At 52.7% G+C, this 21,685-nt stretch overlaps 1 protein-coding gene across 1 annotated transcript in view; it reads right to left on the bottom strand.

The window, feature by feature from the left end:
• Positions 1–21,685, bottom strand: part of MGAT5B (mannosyl (alpha-1,6-)-glycoprotein beta-1,6-N-acetyl-glucosaminyltransferase, isozyme B) — a gene marked incomplete at both ends in the record, with an annotated part of 58,943 nt that overhangs the window by 3,910 nt on the left and 33,348 nt on the right. Inside the window, 8 exons of the mRNA XM_008943071.1 lie at positions 1,889–2,005; positions 3,467–3,613; positions 4,974–5,129; positions 7,575–7,705; positions 8,600–8,733; positions 9,603–9,734; positions 20,669–20,838; positions 21,489–21,653. Coding sequence (XP_008941319.1) covers positions 1,889–2,005; positions 3,467–3,613; positions 4,974–5,129; positions 7,575–7,705; positions 8,600–8,733; positions 9,603–9,734; positions 20,669–20,838; positions 21,489–21,653 — 1,152 coding nt within the window. The remainder of the gene's footprint in view (positions 1–1,888; positions 2,006–3,466; positions 3,614–4,973; positions 5,130–7,574; positions 7,706–8,599; positions 8,734–9,602; positions 9,735–20,668; positions 20,839–21,488; positions 21,654–21,685) is intronic.

Genomic DNA, 21,685 nt, shown 5'->3' with positions numbered 1-21,685 from the left:
TGCAGCAAACAGTATTTTAAAGACAAGATACCAAGGGATTCCTGAAACCAAAGCCCATAATAAGGCTTTTAAACCTGTAAGATAGGTCAATTTTTAGGCCTAATTGCCTTGAGAGCATCTCTAATGATGCAGACCTTTCTATTTAGCAGGCAAAAAAAAAAAAGAAGGGGGAAAAAAGGAAGTTGCTGTAAGTTATTCACACTCACTCCCTGCTCTGCTTCAAGAGGATTTACACAATATCTTTTAAAAAACTCAGAGAGGTGAGCTGTGGGATTAACCCAGAGCACTTCTTGGTGGGAAGGAATAATTTCCCTCCAGAGCAACAGCACGTTTTCAGTGCCAGTGGGATGCAAGCAGTTGGTTCTACTCACTTGAGGCAAATTTAGGACTTCAACCTCCCAGTATTGAAAGGTAATTACAGCACTTGGGGTGCTTCCTGGGAGAGGACCTTGAGGTGGGGCTCCCTGATCCTGCAGAGATGGGTGGCAGGTTTAGCTGCTCCACAATCCCATAGGAAACAGAGTTTATCCTCCCACACGTGGCGTCAGGATGGGATGGAAAACAGGGAGCAGCCACCTCAGGATGCCTGCCCAGTCATTTTTTAATTCTTCTAATAGCACGGCAGCACCAGGCTTCACTATTTTCTTTCTCCTGTCTGGAAAAACTGAAAATTTCCTTCTCTCTGCTGAGGCAGAGAGCAGCAGCTCCCAGCCACCCGCCCACGGCGCTACCTTCGCTTCAGGGACGTCTCTCCAGCCCAGATGGTGGAGGGTCAAGTGCTGACAGCTGGCCTGGCAGCACAGCAGCAGGGATGGCATTAGTTTTCATTTCGTTTTAATCGAGAAACCGCAATGCATGTGCAAAACAACCACTGTTTTCCTAAGTTGGGTTTGCTGGGTCTTTGCAAACTGGCAGAGAAAATCAGCGTGAGGTGAAGAGCTGCAGCAATGACCCCCAGTAGGATGCCAGAGCTGGACAGATGGTGTGGCCACATCAGCCAGTCACAGACACCCACCTCTGCCACCTCTAATGAAGAGAAACGCAGGGATGACACATCTCTGGCCAGCATCACCCCCGTGCCCCCCAAAATCCCCCCTGGCACTGTGGACACCAGACCCCCAAGCCCGATGTAGAGCCCATCGCTGTCCTCATGAGGGGATGGATTATCCCAAGCAAAGCAAATTGTGAGCAAAATTAAGATCAGTATTTTCTCCCCTCCAGGAAAATTGAATTTAACAATTTGGACAACTTGAAAGGCTCCTGCCATGGGGCAGGAGGTAAATATTCATGAGGGAGCATTCCCAGGGCAGGTGCAGCGGGAATGCTGCCTTGCCGGGGAGTCCCCACCTCCCTCTCCCCTTCCTTCCATCCCTTCACCCTTCACAGAGGCAGCTTCTGGAGCTATTCCTACTGATTTACTAAACCTAAATACTAACAACAAACAGTGTAACAGGGGAATGGCAGGTACCAGGGTACTTGCAGGGACATGCTCTCTGAGTTTATCTTTGCTCTGCACCAGGTCCCAGCACTACTGCACATCAATAACCTCTAACCCCCTGTTTCACAGCCTCCTGCTCCCAAACCTCATCTCCCTTATCTCAGCTTCCCCTTGCTGCAGCTCTGCCTGGAGGATTCCCAGAGGATCCTTCAAAGGCACACTGCTGCCCTGGGCAAAGACCTCCAATACTTGGTCCCAAAGCAAGGCCCCTGAAGCTGCAGGAGAGGAGGTCTTCTGCTCTGCATGTTCAATAGTTTCAAAGGGGAAACAAGGGAGGAGAAGCAATTAACACTCAAAAAAGGAGAGCCAGGCACCAGCAAGTGCTGCTGCTATCTATCCCTGCAAACCCAGCAGTGGGGAGATGGCCCCGTCACCTCCTCCAAGCCATACCTGGGTCCTCATGATGGTTTTGATAGCAGCTTCAAACTCTTCAGAGTTATTGTAGTCGACAGTCCACACGTGTGGCTTCCCGATGAAGTCTTCAGCATACGGGTGTTGGGAGGACACCTAAAACACAGCAGTGTGAGCCGGGTTTTGCAGACCCTGACAGAACAGCTTCTGTCTACCACTCACAGCCGTCATGATGGCAGAGAGGAGCAGCAGGCTCAGGCACAGATATTTTGGGGTTTAACCCATTGCACGTAGAGACGTGCTGGAAAAAGGCTTCCTCTGAACCCAGCTGCCTCCTGACATCAGGCTGATGCTTGAAAACTCCCACTGGATTAGTGTGCCCCATTCCCATCAACACTGAAATCGCCTCCACAGCACTGAGTATTTCCAGCTTTGTAATGCAGCTTCAATTTAATCTTGAGTCATTTTTTGGTCTAGAGTGGCAAAAAAGGAGTGCACAACAGCAAAGGTCTGTGAAGGCACTATGTTTCCCAGGTTTGCCAGCTCCAGAAATGAGGCAGAGAGAAAATCCATCACCACCAAAGGCTGGGGAAGTCTTGCACTGGGAGAAAGCAGTGCTGGAAGCCAAATCGCCCCGATGCCACGGGCAGCCCCACACACTGGCACTCCACAGTGCCACCAGGACATTTTTGAGGCTTTACCTCTTTTATTTCAGCCCCTGAGTTGCCTTTTTAGCCTCAGGCTGCTGCTTCCTACCTTGGGAAGGGAAGAGAGGATGCTGAGCAGAGGAGGGGCTTCAGGGGCATGGCAAAATGTTACAGAGGGGCCTGAAGAAAAGCTGGAGGAGGAGCGCAGCACATGCTCCATACTGGATTCTCCAGCTTTCTGTCCTTTCCCACTTTTTTTGCAGGCAGATTGATCTTCTCCTTCCCCTCCAGCATACAACCCCCCTGAGGCATTTCACAGCCTTCACCCTCGGCTGCTCTGAGCTGAAGCACAACCACAGCACCCACCCAGCAGCTAATTAGGGGGGTGCCTGGGGCAGACAGCCCAGTGCGCCCCACCCTGTGGTAGGTGCTGGCCAGCTGGGCTCCAGCAAAGGTAAGCCACACAGCCCCCCAGCAAAGCCTTCCTTGGTAGGAGCAAGCACCGCGCTGCGTTATCCACTTTATTAATAATGAAAGAGGCAATTTTCTCAACCCTTTAACTTTTTAAAGAGTTCCTTCTTCACTTAGATTGAATTCCCAGGGAGGGGCGAGCCTGGGAGGAGTTTCATACCCCTGCAACATCCCAGCCACCCCTTTGGATGTACAAAAGGACAAACAGGGGAGCATCACCCTGGGTCAGGAGCAGGGTGTGGGCTTTCCGTGGATGGGGCTGATGAAGATGGAGCCTGTGATCTGTAGAATTCTCCTGCATTGCCTTCTCCTTTGCAGCCCCACACCCACAGCAGGACCCCTTGCATCCCAGCACTCTGGATGGAGACGACGAGAGGACGGGAGCAGAGCCCCCGTCTGCAGGTACCACACTTCTGCCTTTGAAAAGGCCCCGAAAAAGCAATCTCAGGTTAGCCAGCACCCTTCCCCTGGGGTGCCCACCCCCCAGCCCCCTGCTCACCTCTCTGGAGGTGGGCTTGCCGCGGAAGAACTCGTGGTTGAGGGAGCTGTGTGGGGGGCTGAAACGCGCCTGCAGGAACACGCAGCCGTTGGCGATGGCCTCCAGCGGGGCAGGGCCCTCGTAGGGGAACCCAAAGCCGATGAAGAGCTGCAAGGAAGAGACCCACGTGAAAGAGAGCAAACACAGCCAACCCCAGAGGAAAGACTCCCAAATAACCCTCCTCAGCATCCTGCTCTGCTGCCCTGGTCGTGCACACCGAGCCCCTAAGGCAGCTCCGTGTAGTTCAACACCCCAGAGCTTAAATGTGTTAAAAGTCCCCCTGCTCCGAGGCTCACAGCCCACTTAGAGAATCACTGTGGTTGGAAAAGACATCTAGGATCATCAAGTCCAACTTTCCTCCCAACCTTGCCCTAACCACTAGACCATGGCCTTAAGTGCTACATCTACTCATTTTTTAACACCTCCAGGGATGACTCCACCATCCTGCTGGGCATCCTCCCTGGGCAGCCCGTTCCAGTGCCTGACCACTCCTTCAGAAGAAGAAATTCTTTCTAATATCAAATTGAAAGCACCCTAGTGCAACTTGAAACCATTTCCTCTCATCCTGTCATCAGTAATCTGGGAGAAGAGACCAACACCCACCTCACTACAACCTGCTTTTAGGTAACTTTAGAGAGCAATAAGGTCTCCTCTCAGTCTCCTCTCCTCCAGACCAAACAACCCCATTTCCCTCAGCTGGGCTCCCTAAGGCATATTTTCCAGCCCTCCCACCAGCCTCGTTGCCCTTCTCTATACCCACTCCAGCCCCTCAATGTCCTCATCCTGTGGTGCCCAAAACTGGACACGGGAGTCAAGGTGGGGGTCTCACCAGTGCCAAGTCCAGGGGCACAATCACCTCCCTACTCCTACTGGTTACACCATTTCTGATCCAGGCCAGGATGCTGGTGGCCTTCTTGGCCACCTAGGCACCCTGCTGGCTCATGTTCAGTTGGCTATCCACCAACACCCCAGGGCTTTTTCCACCAGGCAAAATCTTGTGCAAAGCAACAGGGTGTTCGGGAGCTGCAAGTTCCCCCAGGGTGGCTATGACCATCACAGTGACCCTGCATGGAGAAATACTGGCTGGCCAAAGGCCTTTGGGTTGGTGAATCCACAACATTTCCCCCAAACACTGGCTGAAGGTGACGGGGATGCATTCGCCCAGGGGAACAATGAACCTCACCCCACTTAGCCATAAATAAATTCATCAGGAAACGTTGTGCTCTGTCTGTGGACACTCCGCAAGGAGAAACTCATCAGCCAGGACTTGCTTTGCTTGCCTTGCTCAGCTCCTGGCTAGTTGACCTGCTGCTGGTGCCTGCAAGCCAGGAGGGGTGCAGGTAACACCCATCCCCCACCCCGCTGCCTCCTTTAATTAGTTTTTCCTTCTCAAGGTGACTGAGTCCTGGCTACTGGCTGGTTAATGGGGCGCAGGGCACCCCAGACCCCCCGGCTGGCTCTTGCCCACCTTCGCCTTCCTCAGGAGCTGCTGGAACTCCTGCTGTGGCAGCAGCCCGTGGTTCTTGACGAAGGGCGGCACCTCGGGCGGCCGCTGCGTCTCGTAGTAGACCGTGCCGTGGATCTCCATGTACTTGTTGAGGATGGCCAGGAACTTCTCCTTGCCCTGGGGAGGAAGGCGGTGGTGTGAACCGAACCAGAAGATGGGGATGACCCCTCTATGCTTATAGGGGGAGATTTCACTCTCAAACTGCTGTCGTGCCACACCCATGATGCTTTAGCCTAATCCACAGCAGGGCAAAACCCACACCTCCACTCTGTGTCCCTCAGATACATGTCCTGGACCACTCCAGGCTCCTAGTGAGCCTGGATGGCTGCAGGATCCATCACCTTGGACATGAGCACCTCAAGCCCTTGCCTTCCCTGCCGCTTCCGTGGGCAACTTCTACGCTGGAGCTGCTGAATTCGAGGTTTCAGGGGATTTAGAGGGAAGTTTGCAAAGACCAGAGCTTGCCAATGGCCTCTTATTCCAAGTAACAAATCCCCAGGATTTTCTCACTCAGGTTTAATCCCTTTTTGCTACCAGGAAAAATCAAGGGGGTCATCAGCTTTCTTCTTTTGGAGGCTTTCCTCCTTTTGCTCTCCAAAGCAGGTTTCTATTTTAACAATTTCTCTGTTGCAGATTTTTTTTTTCCACTTGGAAAAACCACAGAGAGACCATCCTTTGGAAGCTGAATTTTCAGCTTGTTCCAGTGATGCCAAAGGCCCCAAAAAGAGCAGAGACCGGGAGAGAATAAGGAGGTCTAAATGGGGAATTTGAGAACACTCCATATGTTGCCTTAAAGCCTCTCTGAACACCATATTTCTGCCCTCAGCCACATGCCCCTGGACTTCTCTAAGGTTAAAAACAAGTCCTTTCGGTGGGATGAGGCTGCAGGGTGAAATCTTGGCCACAGGGCCACTAAGACCCAAATCAGCACCATTTTGATGTCAATTCCCTAATGCTTGAGGAGATGAGAGTGAAACAAAGCCCATGGTCCCTGGGTAGCACCAGGCATCACCCAGCATCTCTGGCTTCCTGAGGCAAGACGTTCAGAGGGGCAGGAGGTGAGAAATGATGGGAAGGTAGATCTAATGAAACATTTCTAATGCCAAAAAGATCCTGCTCTGGAGGTGACACCTGGTCCAAGGCTTGTAAATAAGCACCTGGCTCCAGGAGATGAAGGTACTCTTTTCCTTCCTGGACCTCAAAATCACTCAAAATAACAAAAAACTCCTCTTCTACCTTATTTTATGACATGAGGTGGCACAGGACATGAAGCAGTGCCCAGGCAGCCTGGACTTGTGGAACAACCACCAGCAAAACCAGCCCCAGCCCCTCTACCCAGTAACAAATGACCTCAGCTAGAGAGCTTTGGGAACATGGAGGTTGTTTGTGAATTCTGGTTAAAAGGAGCAAATGTTCATAGAACTAAGGGTAGAGGGAAATGTCTGTTCTGAGGCTTTTAACTCTCTTTAGTGCCTTCCCAAATTAACCTAAGTAAGCTCAAATGAAACTTCTGGATAAGAAAGGGTGAGGAGATGGTAGCAAAAGAAGACGAAACCCCACAATTCCCCTAAAATTGAATTTTGTGGCTTTCAGTGCGGTGTCGGGGAGCCTTCAAGCTACACAAATGCTGATGGGCTTTGCTCTCAGCTGTGAGGGGTGATGGAAAAGCCACAAACACCCATGAACAGGAGGAGATGGTGTGGCATGGCCAGATCCTGGCCACCACAGCATCCCTGCGAGGGCAGAGCTGCTCAATCAGGAAAGGTGGGGACAGAGAGGGGACACAGCCCCCGGCTGCATCAACCCACATCCATCCTGGCAGCTCAGCAGCACCGAGCCCATGAGGAGACAAAGTCAACTCCAGCAAAACCTCTTCCCTCTCGAGAAGATGTGCAGGGGTAAAGCCCAGCAGCAGCTGGCATGGTACAGTACCTGCAACTGGAACAGCCCCAGGCAGCACACACAGGGAGAAATAGAAATAAAGCAAGAGACAGTGAGAATTAGTTGTTTGATTTTAAGCCCTGGAAGGAAAAGCTACTGGGTTGGCTTGGGATGAGAGCACTGGGGGGAGTGGGGAGCACGCACATTCCCTGGCTGCCACAGGAGGTGCAGAGCGGATGGTTTGGGGGGCTGGGGGGTATTGCCCACTCCTTTCCCCCAGACATTCCAAGCACAGGCAGGCAGAGGTGCAACACGACCCTCAACACCTGAAAGCACAGGCATTCCACCCGCCCATGACAACCCAGGGGCAGCACAACAGCTAACAGCAATTATTGTCATTAATTACACCCAATCATCGATACAAACTCCTCAGTCTACACAGCCTGTTGGGAGGAAGCATCACCCAGAGCAGAGAGCAGGGGACGGGGTCTCACCAGCCCTGTTTGCTTGGAGGTGCTGGATGTGTCACAGCACCTCAGCTTCTCCTCTGCAAATGGGACAAGGGTGCTTCTCAACAAACTCACCAAAATCTGGGCCTCAAAAGCTCCGGATAAGAGCCAGGAGCTGCTGTGACCTCAAAGCTCTGCCTACAGCTGCCCCGAGAGCACCCAGGACACCCACCTTCCAGATGCTGGCCTCCTTCCCGTACACCACTGCCATGCTGCTCACTTTGTTGGACTTGATGAGTTGCCTCTCCGTCTTGTTGAGCTCCTCTGACACGAAGCCCATGAAGGAGTTGTCAGGGGTGTGAGCTGGGGACACCAAGGGGAGAAGACATGGGGTTGGGGAGATGTTTTCTGGGACCTCATGAGGGTTGAGGATGCAGGCCCATTGCAGCAGAAGGGCTGAGATGAGCTTGGCTCCAGAGCCTTGCTGGAGCTTGGAGGAAAAGTGGCATGAATCTCCACCCAAGCAGCTCATAAAATACAGGCTTTGGAACTCACTTGAGGGACTTTTAAAAGTAAGGCATTTTTAAGGCTGCCAGATGGGCTTTATCCAGTCAGGAAGAAGCTACGTTTGCATCACCCAGCACCCAATGGGTCACAGGGTTCCTTTCAGACAAGCACACCTCCTTTCCATGTCACAAGCAAACCCAAACCACTGAGCTGCCTCTCACCTTTAGAACCCCACCTGAAATAAAACCAGACTTTGCAACTGAAACCACCCTGCATTTCCCATCCCAGGAGCTGGCAGCTCCTGGCTGTGTCTGAGAGAGTGCTCAGGCACTGGAAGGGGCTGCCCAGGGAGGTGATGGAGTCACCATCCCTGGAGCAGTTCAAACAATGAGTAGATGCAGCACTTGAGGCAATGGTCTAATGGTTAGGGAGTTGTTGGGATGGAGGTTGGACTTGATGGTCCTGGAGGTCCTTTCCAGCCATAGTGATTCTATGATTCCTATGTTTGTGCCTGACTGGGCTGGAGCCAGCAACCCACCGTGGAGGAAGGAGCCAGCTCTCACCCCAGAACATTTCTATAGCCCAAGAGCTGGCCAAGCAGGCCCAGGAGCTCCCTGCAGGCAGGGGGAGGCAGACTGGAGCCGGGGAGGACAGCACTGCCCATGTGTCACCTCCTGAAGGAGGCGAGACCCTCCTCTGGGGTGCCCATGACCCGCGCAGCCGCCCCGCCGCGCCCCTGCCCCCACTCACGGAACATGGTCATGAACTGGGCGGGCTGCAGGTTCCAGTAGCCCCAGTTGGTGCGGTAGCCGCGCAGCGTGGCGTACTCCTCGTGGTTGTACGCCGGCTCCGTCCCAAAGGTGTCGATGACCCGGACGCGGCACCTGCCGGGGACACGGCACCCGGGACCTCAGCCTGAGAAAGTCCCACTGCCAGGGACAGCCGGTGGCCCCGGGCAGCTCACCCCCGAGCAGAAGGTGCAGGGACATCACCAGCGGCCCTCCCGCGCCCACCGCTCCCTGCTGGCGCCAGTTCCCCCTGGCAGGGCTTCCTGCTCCCTGGCGGCTGGGGGTGGGGGGTCTCCTGAAGGCTTGCTAATGCCTTCCCCAGCATCCCGGCAACGCTGGGGCAGGCACAAGAGCGAGGAGAGAAGGGGAGCATCAAGCAAGGGAAGAGCAAAACAAGCTGAATGTGAGAGCAAACGCATTTATAATAAAAGCAATAACATCGCTTGTCATTTTTCTCTCTAATAAAATTGTGTAGGATAGTGGAAGAGATGGGAGAAAACATAATAAATAGCAGGACTATCAGCACTAAATTAAATCGCATATTTTCCTGGCTGGTGATATACCAGGGGATGATGACATTTGTCTTGATGCTTGAAGGAACCAGGGATGGGGCTCCTTGCAAATAGAAAAGGCTTGAGCTTCCCTTAGTGATGAGGCCACTGCTGTCTGCAGGCACAGGACTCGGAAGCACACACACACCCCACAAGGGCTTTTTTCCCCCAATTCAGTCTCTTCTAACGAGGTTTTATCTTCATCACACAAGGCTCCGGAGCGAGCAGACCACCTTGTGCCCTGGCAGCACAGGACACAGCAAGGCACCACTGGCAGAGCCGGGCAAAAATCCAAGGTGCAACCCAAGGGTCTGACTCCTTGGAGGTGGGGACTGTCCTTTGAGGCCATTAGTTTTAGTCTGTACTTGCTAATGAATGAGATGGAGACCAGGAGAAGGGAGTGGCTTCGCTTACCTGTATTTCTTAAAGGAGAGACCCATGTGCTGCTTCATCTGCTGGAGACCGTGGTAGTCGGTGTAAATCAGGTCGAAAGGCAGAGGACTGGTCAAGGGACAGTTCCCCCGTCCTGGCGGCACCCCTAAGTGACTGGGGAGAAGCAGGAGAGACTGATCAGTCCCCCAGCACCACAAATGCCCTGCAGCACAAACACTCACTTCCATGCCCAGTGTCTAACTGGGGCCAGCGACTGCCTCCCCAGCCGACGGAGGAGGAGGAAGATCGTTCTCCTATCCCCAGCCTTTATTTCTTGGGCCAAAAATCTGAAGCTTTGGGGAGTGCTGGTCTCTCCCTGTCTGTGCACTTGCTCCAGCTGGGTTCCTGCCATGTGGATGACGAGGTTTTTGCACAGCATTCCCAGCCAGGGCTCCCCAGCATACGGCGCACATGCTCCCCCGGACCTCTTTCATTGAAGACACCAGATTTTGCTTGCTTGCATTGCAACCCCCCCCCCACAACAGACTTGGAAAGCCACACCTTTTCCCTCTTCCCTGCTTGCAAGGCTCCCAGCTTAGCCTAAATCTCCCTATTCCCAGCCCCACACCCCTCCCAGCACACAACCACGCACCATTCCTCCTACTGCAGTCCTTACAGGTACCCACCACATCCCAAAGCACCCTCGGCTGCTTCTTGATTTTGGTGGCACTGTCTGTCCTTGGATGTTGTGCACGTTTCATGAATATGTCTCAGTTTTTGTCCCATTTATGAAGTAGGTCAATAAAGCCAGGGTAGGGTCTGGCTCAGAGGGTTTACCGCCAGTTCCTCACGACAGCTCTACTCATCCCCTCATCCCTCCTCCAGCAGATAAAAAGCATTATGAAAATCCAGATAAACCAGATCGACTGCAATCTCTTTATCAAGATCATCAATTACCTTGCTGCCAGGGTGATATGTGATTAATCTGGCATGATACAAGGCTGGTAAACCTGCGGCACGTCTCCTTCCATTTTCAATTACCTCTGTGAACTGATGAATCCCTTTCTCCAAAGCTGTTCCACTAAGTGTACCACTGATGTCAGCTTGACAGCCCATCTGCTTGTCTGGACCATGTTTCCTCCTTCTCAGAAAAAAAGCTGTGACATCTTCCAGCTTCAGCAGGTTTCTCAAAAATCCTTGTTACGTGTACTTGTGATTTCTGAATGCTAGTTTGCTCAGAAATACAAATGATCCACCCTCAGTTTCAATGCTCTTGTATTTTTTGCCTCCTAAAACAAATAATTCCTCATCCTCACCCTCATAACCCTACTCTTATCCAAAGAGCAATAGCAACACCCCCATGGAGAACAGAAACGTGGAGCTGACTTGGTCTGCCCAGGCTCTGCCCCACTCCCACCATACAGTTGCCCTGTTTCATTCTCACTCCCTCTAACAGGGCTGAGGAATTTCTGGTTTATTTTTCAAGTCTGAGCTCAGGCAGTGTGAAATCTCACCCTTAGCTCCTGCCTGCTAAGATGTCTTTGTTTTCTTCCGGGATTTTCACTTCTGGCACCTATTTGGAGATGGGAATTTATCCCACCCATCCTCATCAGTATTTTCCCTTCCCTTAGAAATAAAAACTCCAACCAAGTGTTACATTCCCAGGCTTTGAAGCTTTCCCTCTATGTGACTTCTCTGACTGGTTCTCCTAACTTCTCTGCATTTCCTCTTCTAAACCCAAGAATTTTCTTTCCAGCTCTACCCAGGTTTTATGTTGCTCAGCTTAAGCTGGACACACAGTCCAAGGGTCTATCCTCTGAGAAGCACTTCCATAAGGTCCTCATCCCTTGGCCACACCTACAGCTACAGAGAGGATTTCATCTATTGATCCCACAGCTGGTTGTAGAGGAAATGGATGGGAACAGCCAAGTGATGCAGTTACCAAAAGCATTTGCTCTCCATACTCTAGTCTTTGCAAAAAACATCAGAAGGGATCATAAGTAGCCAGTGAAATTGATTTGCCATTATAGATACATGATGAAGGGGTCTTGGTCTGCTCCCTGGCCATATCTCACCCTTGTTCTGACATGTCTTGCAACCTCTTGAGCATCAGACACCAACATCCTCCTTCCAACCCCACCCCAACCTGAGGCTGGTGATCCCGAAATCTTCACCAGAGAGTGAATACCTGGGGAACCACATCACTTGCCCAAGCCAGGAAAAGCACAGGGATTCAACTGGAGGCAAAGAGCTGCATGTGCAGCTGCTTCACAGCTCTTGTCAGAAGGAATGCAGGCAGCAGCTGAGGGCAGCCCAGCCGGGCCGGCCGCGGGGGAAGCAGGTCACCCTTCCATCACTTTTATGCACAATTTTACACGACACGGCTGATTGGGAGGATGGCAGGAATAGAAAGGCTCTCACCTCCAAGAGCCAATTCAGCACGATAAACAGGGCAATGAGGAGACTCACCCCTCCTGAGGAGGCTGAAAGGGAGATTTTAAGCCAGTAAAAAACCCAGGTCTTTGGAGAGATGCAATACTGAACACCACATTTGCTCACATACACGCTGCTTCTCCCTCAGTCGCCAGCCAAATGGCAGTGCTGATTTACACCGACCTGGTGCCATGGTGCAGCCACTCAGCTGATCCATAAACCTTGTATTTAACTAAAAATCCCCAAACCATGACAATTCTCTTGCAGCACAGCCCGTCCTCTAGCTAGTATATGTAACACAAGCCGCTGCGCTGCAAAATCATCTGGAGTTTTTAAAAGCCTTAAGCAAGCTTGACAAGGGGCTGCAGGAAACAGCAATTAGTGTATCTCAGGCTGAAGCCTCCAAAAAAACTCTTCATGGGTTAGGGAGAGGAGGTCGGGCTCCCCCAGGCCCCCCCTATAGCTGTAATCTGCCACACATCCCCTCGCCAGGTCCCTTCGTACTCCCAAGGCTGCGAGGCAGGAGGCGACCTAAAAGCAGGACTGGTGTCTTTGAAGCAGAGCATCTCTCTCACTTACCCCCCTTATCCTTCCTAAACTCTTCAGAACCACTGATTTTAATATTCCAGTCATGCAAATCCAGGCTGCACCTCCGAGGTGGGGGGGATTTTTTTTTCTTTCCTCCTTATTTAAAGATTCTTTATTCAAGCTTTCATCACTTGCCAGTTAAGTCAACTAATTTTCTACTAAACCCAATTTCACTCATGGTTGGAGTGAAATTTCCCTGATTTTTCCTCATGTCATGTACTATTAATGGCGCTTGAAATTACGCAAATAAAATTGATGAGCACAAATGCCTCCTTCTCAGCCAGCGCAGCCAAGACATTTGTTTTTGGAAAACTGCTTGATCCCAGCTCCTGGAGAAACCTCTCCTCCCAGACCAGCCAAGGATGGTGCAGCACCTCCGGAGCAGTGACCCGGGGGCTCGTCCCATCCCATCACTATGCAGGATTAGTGCATCGGCTCAGCCTCGCTCCTCTTTGGGAGGCAGCACCCAAAGCAGCTTCACTCCAAGTGGATGCAAGCACCGCACTCGTCTCTCTGCCAGCTGCCTCCACCAGCTGTGCCTACTCCAGAATAAATCTACAGCAGCTTCTTCTCCTGCTATTTTCCCCTTAGAGGTGCTTTAATCAACCAGGGGATGCATTCCCTTTCCCAGCGCAGTGCTCTCTGAAATCAGATGACTGTGGGGTTATCTTTGCATCCTGCTGACCTATTTTCACATTAACCCAACGTTTCCTTCTACACTATTGCTCCTGGGGCTGAAAAGTCCAGCACTAAATGGATCTCGTGGGCATCTGCTGGCAGGCTGGGCCAATATCCTATATTATATTTAATTGCATCCTCTCTGCCCACATCTGCTGTCATCAGCAAGGCAGACTGCGGCAGGGGAAATGGAGGAAAGCTTCTGTCCTTTCTGCTTCCTCAGCTTCTCCCTGCCTACAGGAGCCCAGCAAGCACAGGGCTGTTAGCTGGGGGATGAAAGATACTGGAGCCGAGCCCGAGCAGCTCCCAGGGGTCTGTGACAAGCCCATCAAAAGCAATTTAAAGTCCAAATAAGAGCCCACGAGATGAACATCCCACTACCTGACCTGTTCCTCCTGCTAGAAGAGACACAACGATCTCAAAAGTGAGGTTTTTCAAGCAATTACAGTATCCTTTTAAAGCCACCTACAATGGTTCTGCTTCTGCAACAAGCAACTGGACTGTTTCTCTGGCCCATCACTGATCCTGCATGACACAGTCCTACCCATCTGGGGGTGAGGTTCAGCAATCAGCAATCAGTTTATTTATTTCCAAGGTTCAACAAAACCCTGCTTTCTCCGTCATGTCAGGAGGCAGCATTTGCTGGAATCCCAGCATGTCCCCAGAAGACAGCTGATGCTGAGATTTTGCTGTTGGTGTAATCAGCAGCAGCTCCAGCAGGTCCGGGCAGGGCTCTGCCAGGAGGTCCCCTCCACCAGGAGGTCCCCAGGAAGGCATTTCTTCTGGGCTGCAAAAATCAGCCATGAGGAGTGAAGACTGCCAGATGTATTGCATCTTAGAATGGGATTGAAAGCCTACAGAAATGAGGAGTCAACAATCCTGCAGGGCTGGATTTGATCCAGGAGCTCCTGCTTGGACCATCGCTGGGTGTGCTGCAACCTCCATCCTCCCTGACCTCCACAGGCTGAAGGGGCTCTGGGCCCCCTCAGGGAGAATCAACCCTCCCCACACACCAGACGTAACCTCCTCTCACCTATACCAATTACGCAGCAATTAATAAGGTTATGATAACTTTTATGTGACAAAGCAGAGGCTTCTGCAATGGCAAGGAAGCCAGTGAGCTTTGGCTACAAACCAAACATATTTCACAAAGGAGTGCAATTTAAACAGGTTGGTGATTCCTGTTAATTTTTACACCTTCCTCTCCTACAAAATAAAGCCCTCAAAGGTGGAAGAAATCCCTCTCTGCTGCTCCTCACCATGGCAGAGTGGCTCATACCTGTTCCTCACGTAGCTGCTGCCAGCCAAGCTCTGAGCCACCTCCTCGGAGGTGCTGGGAAGCTGCTGTAATTAAAGGGAGCAACTTTTGCAGCCTTGCTTCGATGTACACAGCTTTTAATTGCAGAGCTACTCGGCTGCAGCTCTGCCAACAGCTGGACCCGGCTGAAGGGAGGGGGAGGAGCAGGGGAGGTGATGGGATCCACCATCCTCTGGCAGGAGCAGACTCATCTGGCTGGGCAGCATCAGACCCTGCACAGATCAAACAGCTCTTTCTGGACAGAAATTCGGCAAATAATGAAGAAGCTTCCCAGGGAATGGAAACAAATCCTTGGGCCCCTCTGGGGAGCAGCAGAAGCTGAGCACTCACATGCTCATGGTGCCCGGGCAGACCCATGGGCTATCTCCTGCTGCCCCAATTGCTCCAACAGCTCAAAAGTGAAGGCACAGTTTCAGCCAAATCTTCACAGGTACCACTACAGCAAAGCCGATTTCTACCCACAACATCTCAGATTCCTGCCTAACCCATCACCTAAGGTATTTCTGCTGGAAACACATCCCAGTTAAACTGCAGCTGGAGAATGCAGCAAAGCTCAGGCAGTGGTGTGCCCAGTACTTGTGTTTGGTGCTCATCCTCTCTGTCTTTGCAAGGGTCTCCAGCAATCAAGTACCTACAGCTGGGGGCATCATCTTCAGCTCCCACTGAGACCTGTAACCAAACATTCAGCCTTTCTGAAGCTCACAACATCCCATACACCACTGTGATCTAGCACAAACATCAAAGCCTGGACAGCAAGAGAACAACACAGTAATCCTAGCAGCTTACAGAAACACTCGCTCTCAAGTGATGGGAACATCTGATGCTACATGAAAGGCTGAGTTTCCTCCCCACCAGTGTGGAGCTGATAAATCCCACAGCCATGCCATGTAGCTCCATCAACCAGTGATCATTCTGACTGTTTGCACAGGCAGTGCAGGACTGGATTTGCCAACTGGCAAGGGAAGGTGAAGTCTGGATCCCAGGCACCACGCAGGTTTTCATGGGAACAGATGCAAGACAGAGAGATGGCTCTTATCTGCCAGAAAATAATTAGAAATGCCTTTGCCTGGACACTGTGTTTCCCTTTGAACAGCCCTTTTTGCAGCCTGAATACACCTTGATGACTGTGGGAAGTGCAGGAAGATAGTAGCTCTAGTTATGTGCCAGGCAACGAGAGGAGAGTGCTGGCAGCGGGAGCTGAGCCTCAGCCTGCTGTGGCACTGGCTCTGCCATGGTACCAGCCTTGCCGTAGCCCATCCGTGCCACCCTGATGGCTCATCACCCAAACCACACGCTGGCCACAGCTTGGCAGGGAAAGGGCTGCCAGCACAGGATATGAGCACATGCTTAAAATGCAGTGCCTTGCCAGGGCCAGTGCCAGGAGTCCAGAGCTTGACACCAGAGCAATTAAGCTGCAAGAACACTTTGTTGTATTCTGACCCCACGAGGCATCAAATCCTGTTTTCTTCGACTTTCTGTCCTGCTTTGTGAGCAGTTAATTTCAAGGGGACCGTTGCAAAAACCGTCTTTGATCAATACTCCCAGCAGCTCCACACCCCCATGTCCCCAGGCCTCTCCCATAGCCCTGCAAAAGCAGCTGGAGATGCCAACATGACCATTCCCATGACTCAAGGATGGGGGTAGGAGCTGGAGGTCCCCACAGCACCCATTGTGCCCTTTCTCCAAGGGGTAAGTCTGAGTAGATCTCTTCCTGCCTGCCCCTGGGGCACAGGGGCTCTGGAGGAAGAGCCTCAGCTCATTGTGGCTTTTGCACCAGCAGAGCCATCCCTTGGAAATGCTGCTTGGGGTTTTCCAACATCTACTCAGAACCTGCCTCATTAACAACTCAGCTCAGGTCTTTCAAACACTTCCCACTCCTCCCCTACCAAGCAACACACACCCACCTTGATTCTCACTTCCCTGAAAGCACATGTTGGCTACCAAAGCAGCACATGGGATCATCTTGTCCAACCCCCCTGCTCCAGCAGGTCACCCACACCAGGGTGCCCAGGATGGTGTCCAGGTGTGTTTGGAATCCCTCCAGAGAAGGAGTCTCCACAGCCTCCCTGGGCAGCCTGCTCCAAGGTTAGGCAACTTCACAGGAAAGAAGTTTCTGTTTAAGTAGAATCTTCTGGGTTCCATTTTGGCTTGTTGTCCCTTGTCCTATCACTGGGCACCACTAAGAAGAGTCTGGCCCTGTCCTCTTGAGCTCTGCTCTTTAGATATTGATGAACATTGGTAAGATCCCCTCCCAGCTGGGGGATTTGGGGATGTTTGAGATGTTTCTTCCCACCCTGCTTCAAGACAGGGATCAAAATGCTGCAGGCTCCCTCCGCTGCCCCTGCCCACCCTGTACAAACCTCAGGTGGAAACAGCTCCTGACCCCCTGCTCCAGCTCAGTGCTTTCCCTTCCTCTGGGGGAGCTGCACGTGCCCAGCCATGCTTTGCACCAGCCACCACATTATCCCGTGTTTCACCCTTTGCCTGTCAAGACGCATCAGAAGCAGCTCACAAATTCAGTGGGAAATGCAAAAGAGGACAAACGCCTGCACTTAGTTCAACTACAGGAGAAAAATCGGCTTCTGGTAGGGCACGGCAACAGAATCCACACAGGTTTGAGGTCTGTAGTGGGCAGAAGATAAGCTAGCCCTGGAAAACCATGGCTGAGCTCAGCAGCTTTGATCTCAGATCTCACAGGGGCACTTAAACAGCACATAGCCAAGTCATGGAGCAAACCTGCAGATGCCCAGAGCTCCTTGGCCTGGCTCCAGATTAGCATTGCTCCCCCAAACTGGGGGAGGAACCCTTTCACACTCCTGCTATTCACCACGTGGCATCCCCCCGGAGCATGGAGAGGTGCCCCACACACATTGCCACCCACCTGACCCATTTTCACCCCAGCTTTCCATCACCAGTTTTTGGAAGCCGGGATTTACTTCTCTTCCTCATCTGCCTGATCCCCAGCACTCCAGAGCCCATCCTGAGCACTGCCTCTGGGCCCTGCTGCATTGCCATCAATAGGGATGTTAGTCATGAACAGAGCTCGGCTAACTACTGGCTGAAGTGTGTGCAGGCAAACCTTCCAATGATCCCTCGCCAATGATCAATACGTGTAGAAAAATCAGCTCAGGAATTTGAAGAGACACAAAACAAACCAGGAGAGAGGTTATTCCGTGCTGAATAATTTATGGGTGCCAGCCTTTGCTCCATGGAGGGTGGGAGCAGCTACAGCTCTAAGCCCTGAAAGGAGCAGGGGGTGGCAAAGAAAAATAAACAAGAAGTGGACTCAGCATTTCACATTGCTGGAGCAAAACATCCTTGAAGCCACCCCAATACTGGTGCCTGTCCTGGTGCCAGCTCAGCAAGAGACACCTGAGACAGGAGAGGACAAATTCAGCCCTTGCCCAGAGCAGAGCAAAGCTTTGCTGTTCCAGGAGGCTGCACGGGGGGCAGGAGGGATCAGAAATCAGAGTGCTTGGGCTGATCCTTCCATGGTGACATGGATTCATCCCCAGATTCATCCCTGCAGCCCCTCACACAGCCCCCAGCTGTGTGTGTACCAACCTGTGACCAAAGCTGCAGCTACAGGTAAAGTCCCCTCAGGCTTTAACAAAGAGCCCAGGATTAACTATTAGGACGACTGAGGATTAATTACTCATGTTCTGCTAAGCCCCTCATTGCCCAAGCTCAGGGAGAGGCTTTTCTCAGCACTCCTCAGAGCCCTGCTAATGCCCTACCAGCCTGAAGGAATGGATGCTGCTGAGACACCTGCAAGCACCGAGCAGGATTGCTGGGTGATGTCCCCTCCTCTTCTGAGCCCCACATTTACTCATCTCATGATGGGCTGCAGGAGGGTCCCAGCAAACACTGAGCTCAGGCAGAGGGACAGAAGGGGCACAGTGAAAGCCCCAGCTCCATCAGTGTAGAGGTGGAGACACAACGTGGGCATCCAGTGTTTTTTTTAAGAGAACCCCCGCTGGGGGGGGTGGGGATGGCCCTGCCGCTAGGACAGAGAGAAGAGCAAGATGTGTGCCCCCAGCTCCCCACCACAGCTGCAAAGGGGCAGCAACAGTGCCACCGTTCCAAGGGGCCACGTCCAAATCCATGTTAGAAGAGGAGGTCTCATCACTGCCACCCGATGTCAGAGCTCCCGTGCTCCCAAGGAAGGCACAACCACTCCAGGCAGCAAAGGAGCTCTCTCCAGAGTCACTCCCAGAGGGAACGGCCGCTGCGAAACCCGCAGGGAGACTCACCCAGCTCCTTCCCCTCATTAAACAACCACCGTGAGGCTCTTCGGTAAAAAAACACCAACACGAACCACACACCAGCAAGACCACAGCCCTCCCAGCCGTTAACCTCCTTCACCCTTGAGGACAGGTTCTTACTCAGCCTGTCAGCGGGCGGCACACGGCGATCGCCGTTGACGTGTGCCCGCCTCTCCCAGAACCTGCTGCCTCCTGCATTAGCACCAGGATTATTTTTTGGAGTTAATTAGTCGGCAGCTAATTCCGTTCATTAATTCTGAATGCCGCAGGGGCTGGGTTGGGTTTTTGTTGTAGTGTTTTTTTTCCAGGATGGTTGGGTTTTTTCATTCCCTTCTCAGCACGGCTCATTATGCGGCCGATGCTGGCTTAGCATTGCCCAAAACCTGCCCAGTCCCAGAGGCAGCTTCAGGCTTTTCTTGATTTATAACCCATCGTAATTTGCACTTGCCCTCCACTCGAGGTGCCTCACAGGAGGAGAGGAAATCTTGTAGGGTTACAGGAGGCAGCAGTGTCAGCCTGCTAATAACAGAACTCCATCAGCACACAGGAACACAGCACACTTCTCTTCTCCCTATTTTTTCCATCCATGTTGGTCCCTCTTGAAGAAAGGGTGCTGTCTAGACACACTTGTCGGGTGGCCCAGCATAGCTGTGTGCACACTGTTACCCTGCATCACCCCATATCCCAGGGCAGAAAAAGCTCTGTGGGACATGCCCCAGCAGTGGCAAATTCTACCACAGGTCCCCAGGCCACCACCAGCACCTTCTGAGAAGGGCTCCTTGGTGGCTACCACCCCTCTGCAAGGTTTTTTTTTTTTGGCAGTCTGCCTCAGAGGAGAAGGAAGGGAGGAAGGGAAGGAAGGGAGGAAGGAAGATAGCAGTCACGGCTCAAACACCACCAGTGAGGCCAGTGCAGCCGTACACAGTGAGAACAGCCAGCAACCTGCAGGACACCTGCATCCTGTGGCCACATGGCCACCAGCCCTGCAGAGAGCATCCCTTGGGAATGAGGGGTAAAAGGAAGCCTTTGCCATACCCAGCTCTAGGCAGGAATCAGTGGGACAGAAGGACAGAGCCCTGCCCCAGTCGTCTCCACATCTGCCCCACACGAAACCTTACTTTGCACCAGTCCTTCTCACTTTTCTGGGGTGAAGAAGGGAGGGGAACAATCCCAGCCATGATGCTGCTGGTCTGCACCCACCTAATGCTTGCACCAGTACAACACCAGTGCTGCCTGAGACACAGGTGGGGGAACAGCCACCCCTGAGCCTTTGCTTTCATGAAAGAGCTCATACAATCATTTTGGTTGGAAAAGACCTTTAAGATCATCAAATCCAACTGTTAACCCAGCACTGCAAGGTCACCACTAATCCATGTCCCTCAGCACCACATCCACACAGCTTTTAAATCCCTCCAGGGATGGGGACTCCACCACTGCCCTGGGCAGCCTGGCACAGCCTTGGGCAACCCTTTCAGGGAAAAAATTGTTCCTCAGGTCCAAACTAAAGCTCCTCTGGTGCAACTTGAGGCCATTTCCTCTTTTCCTGTCTCTTGTTCTTTGGGCGAAGAGCCCGACCCCCACCTGGCTCCAGCCTCCTGTCAGGGAGCTGTGGAGAGCCAGAAGGTCTCCCCTGAGCCTCCTTTGCTCCAGGCTCAGCACCCCCAGGTCCTTCAGCTGCTCCTCAACCACACTTAGGGTCTAGACCCTTCCCCAGCTCTGTCGCCCTTCTTTGGACACACACCAGGACTTTGATGCAACCCATACAGACACATGTGGGGCAGACCCTCCTGCGGGGCACCACACACCCACAGCACCACAGCACCCACCTCTGCAGCTCCTTCAGGGAGACCGTGACCCTCAGGCTGTGTCCCAGGAGGAAGAGGGCAGCCAGGATGTCAGCCCACTGCACCATCTCACCCAACGGGCCCCCCTTCAGCACCCGTGGACTGAAAACATCCCCCGACTCCTCTGTCAGGAAGCCAATATGGATCAAGATCTGGAGAGACAAGGAGAGGAATCGCTGCTGGGATGGGTGGCACGGGGGGAAAGGGACAACTTGGGTTTCCCAGCCCCGAGTGACTTATGGTCCCAAATTCCCTCCAGCTCCTCTTGCATGCTGTGATAATTCCAGGAAATCAGTTGGGTGTAAAGACAATTATGTCCAATTAGCAAAGGCTCAATAGTCCCAGTTTACCAGCACCAATCAGGTGCTGGTCTGTATCCTGGGACCAGGTTCCCGTTCCCAAAGGACATCCCAGCCTGTCCCAGGGACTGGAGCTGGATCTCCCTGCACCCAGGGACTGGAGAGCAGTGCACCACAAAACCATCAGCAGGACCTCTGCACAGTGCTGCTCCTCAACCACAGCTGCCTGCCCACCCCGGGGGCTGCCTGCCAGCTGGACTCCACCTCCCACCCACCAGCACCCATCTCCAAAATTCACCCCACTGTTCAGCAACGCCAATCCTGCGACACCCCAGACGCACAGAGTTGTGCCCATAGACCACAGACCAACCCTGCAGACCCCACGTGCTTCCACAAAGGAATCTTCCTCCCAGCTGGCTCACATCCCAGCTGTCCCCAACACCCACGTTCCCAAGGGCTCAGCTTTTCCACCTCCCCAGCCCCCCCGTGCAATGTGCTCCTACGTGTTTCTGGTCCCTTTGCCTGTCCTTCAGCTTCTGCTCCAGGCGCCGAGCCGCCCGCAGCCACTGCTGGGCCAAGTGCCGGATCCTCTTCTTCATGAAGCTGAGGGACTCCTTGCCCGTGCCAATCAGCTCCAGGAGGTGAGCCAGGTCCCTCCGGAAAGCTGCCTAGGAAAGAAGCACCCTCTGCATTTTGAGTG

This window comes from Merops nubicus, unplaced genomic scaffold (assembly GCF_000691845.1).
Source record: "Merops nubicus isolate BGI_N331 unplaced genomic scaffold, ASM69184v1 scaffold20186, whole genome shotgun sequence".
Taxonomy (NCBI): domain Eukaryota; kingdom Metazoa; phylum Chordata; class Aves; order Coraciiformes; family Meropidae; genus Merops; species Merops nubicus.
The sequence above is the reverse complement of the archived record's forward strand: the minus strand, read 5'-3'. Positions and strand labels throughout refer to the sequence as shown.